The 2,517-nt window shown below is 32.6% G+C and overlaps 1 protein-coding gene across 1 annotated transcript; it reads left to right on the forward strand.

Moving 5' to 3' along the window:
- Window positions 1-217: 217 nt before the first annotated feature.
- LOC145559958 (uncharacterized) lies at window positions 218-1,573 on the forward strand. Its single transcript, XM_081621225.1, has 3 exons — window positions 218-256; window positions 629-985; window positions 1,108-1,573. The coding sequence occupies exons 2-3, from the start codon at window positions 782-784 to the stop codon at window positions 1,510-1,512; spliced, it is 609 nt and encodes a 202-aa protein (XP_081477351.1). The 5' UTR covers window positions 218-256; window positions 629-781; the 3' UTR covers window positions 1,513-1,573.
- The last annotated feature ends 944 nt before the right edge of the window (window positions 1,574-2,517 follow it).

Consider the following 2,517-nt stretch of genomic DNA (forward strand, 5'->3'; position numbering starts at 1 on the left):
TCTGTTTTTTTTTTAAAAAAAAATTTAATTAAACTATATATGTGCCTTATTAACTGTTTTGGCTTTTAATTATGTGATTTTTTTTCTTTTGAATTATATATACGTTTTTTTTTTTTTTAATCTGAATTATATATGTATTATATCAGGAAAAAAAATTATACATCGGAATTTTATTAATTATCTGATTTTTTTTTTCTGGTCAGATACATCATGTATTGAAGACTACTGACAAAGTTTATCTATTGGGCCAATTAAGGTTCGTTCCTATACTCTAGCATAGATAATTTAGTGGGATTATTTATATTGTTGCTAAAATTTGTAAGTTATGTGATTTGATTTGATTTGATTTACTTTCAGTTTAGATCAAGAATTAATGTGCTTTTTATTGATTGTGAAAGTAGGGAAATAAAAATTGGATCATTTTCATGTTAAGGTTTGAATGTAGTTTATGATGAGATTAGAACATGTTCTGTATTCAAGTGGGAAATTGCATTCAACTTTTTTGGTTGCTTTACTTTGGTAGAATAATTTATGTATTTCATATTTTATAGTTTGTCTATGTTTTATCATCTTTGAAATTGATGTAGAAATCAATTGAATGAAAATTTTGTCGTCTTATAATGAATAGATGGCACCCAACAACAAAAGAGTCAATGATGAAACAGAAGGTGGGGTGAATCGGGCTAATTGGTCTAAAGAAACTTTACATGTGTTTTGCGATTTGTGTATCAAATTTGCGGAGAGGAGTAAGGGTAAGCGTGGTTCCACAACCTCACAATGAATGCCATGGAAGGTGTTAGAGGTAGAGTTTCAAAAAAAGACTAACTTAGTGTATGAAAAGAACAAACTAAAAAACAAGTGGGATCACATGAGGAGTAGATGGAGCCTTTGGAAAGCTTTGAAAGGAAAAGAAACCGGATTGGGATGGGATCATGAAAAAGGGACTATAAGTGCTAGTGAGGAGTGGTGGAAAAACAAGATTGAGGTTAGTAGCTTACATCCCTTCACCTATTTATTATTCTGCCAATGTTAGGAAAACAATCCTTTTACCAATTTTTTATTCTGCCAATGTTAGGAAAACAATTTTGATTTTTTTTTTTTCCATAGGAAAATTCCCATTATAAGGCATTTCAAGATGAAGGGATTGATCCAGATTTGGAGTTAAAGATGGACCAACTGTTTGGAGTTTCAGTTGCTCAAGGGGTGCATAGGTTTACTCCGGTTCAAATTGAAAAAGAAGATGTTTACATTCCTTCCCCTCCGAGTGTTAATGTTGGTGATGTACCATTTCAATATGATGATGAGATGAGTGAGAATGAAGCATTTAACAACATCCAATCTAGGAGGGAATGGCAAGAAGTTTGGAATGATAATGCCTCCATTCCATCTCCTTCTCCTACTTCTCATTCTCCTACTCCACCATGTGATGAGTTCACTAGGAGAGGAAGTAAAAGGGTGCTTGAATGTAATGATGTTTCAGAGAGCTCTAAAAGTTGTAAGACTGAAACATAAAAAAAAAGGGCTTTGGAATGTTACTTGAGAAATTAGATGCCATGGTGAAGATAGTTACGGAGAGAAACATGAAGGACATGGAATTAATGAACCTTGAATCTCAAAAACTTGACTCTTCTTCTTCTTCTTCAGTAGCCGATTCTTTGGCCAAGTTAGTATCGTTGCCCGGTTTAATACCCGGTAGTCAAGAGTTTTGCTTTGCTTGCACCTTAATTGAGGATCCCCAAAAAAGGATAATTCTTGATGGTATGCCGGATGATCACTCAAGATACCAATGGTTAAAATACTTATATGACAAGAGTGAAAAGAAAGAGTGATCATCATGGAACATAGCTAGGTAGTAAGTATTAGCCTTTTGTTATCAAAATGTAGGATATTATTAGTATTAACTAGGTAGTTTTATTTTCTACTTTTGTTATCGGAATGTAAGTTTAAGTACAAGATATTACGTACATGGAAAATAGCATATGTATGTATATGCTTGTCTCATGATTTTTTGGATAGTAGTTCATGAGCATGGTTTATTGTTTTTGTATGAATTATGCTCATTTTAGATGGTACATGGAAAATAGCATATGTATGTGTTAGTTATTTATGTATTCATATTTTGTTGTATTTATCACAAATATATTTCTTGGTTGTTTATAGGTATGGACTTGCATGTTAAACGTAATGCAATACGTAAGAGGCGTAGAAATAATTTGTTTTGGGACTCGGTGGCTTGTGCATTGGGTTATATTTCTCTTTATTATGTAAAATACATACATAAGGAGCCATGCTTCACTTCTTATATGACCGGAGAAAGATGGATTCATGAAATATTAAATGGACATGAAAAACGTTGTTTTAACATGTTTAGAATGACTAAGAATACTTTTCGGCAATTAGCCTTTGATTTGGAAAATAAGTATGGGTTGCTTCCTTCAGAGAGAATGTCAACACTAGAGAAGTTGGGTATATTTCTATATGTCCTTAGTATAGGAGCATCAAATCGAGAAGCTCAAG

Source organism: Chenopodium album, chromosome 9 (assembly GCF_948465745.1).
Source record: "Chenopodium album chromosome 9, dcCheAlbu1.1, whole genome shotgun sequence".
Taxonomy (NCBI): domain Eukaryota; kingdom Viridiplantae; phylum Streptophyta; class Magnoliopsida; order Caryophyllales; family Amaranthaceae; genus Chenopodium; species Chenopodium album.

Coding starts and splice junctions, on each gene's coding strand:
- LOC145559958 (XM_081621225.1), top strand. CDS start 782: ATGCCATGGAAGGTGTTAGAGGTAGAGTTTCAAAAAAAGACTAACTTA. Junction 986..1,107: donor GGTGGAAAAACAAGATTGAG/GTTAGTAGCTTA, acceptor TTTTTTCCATAG/GAAAATTCCCATTATAAGGC.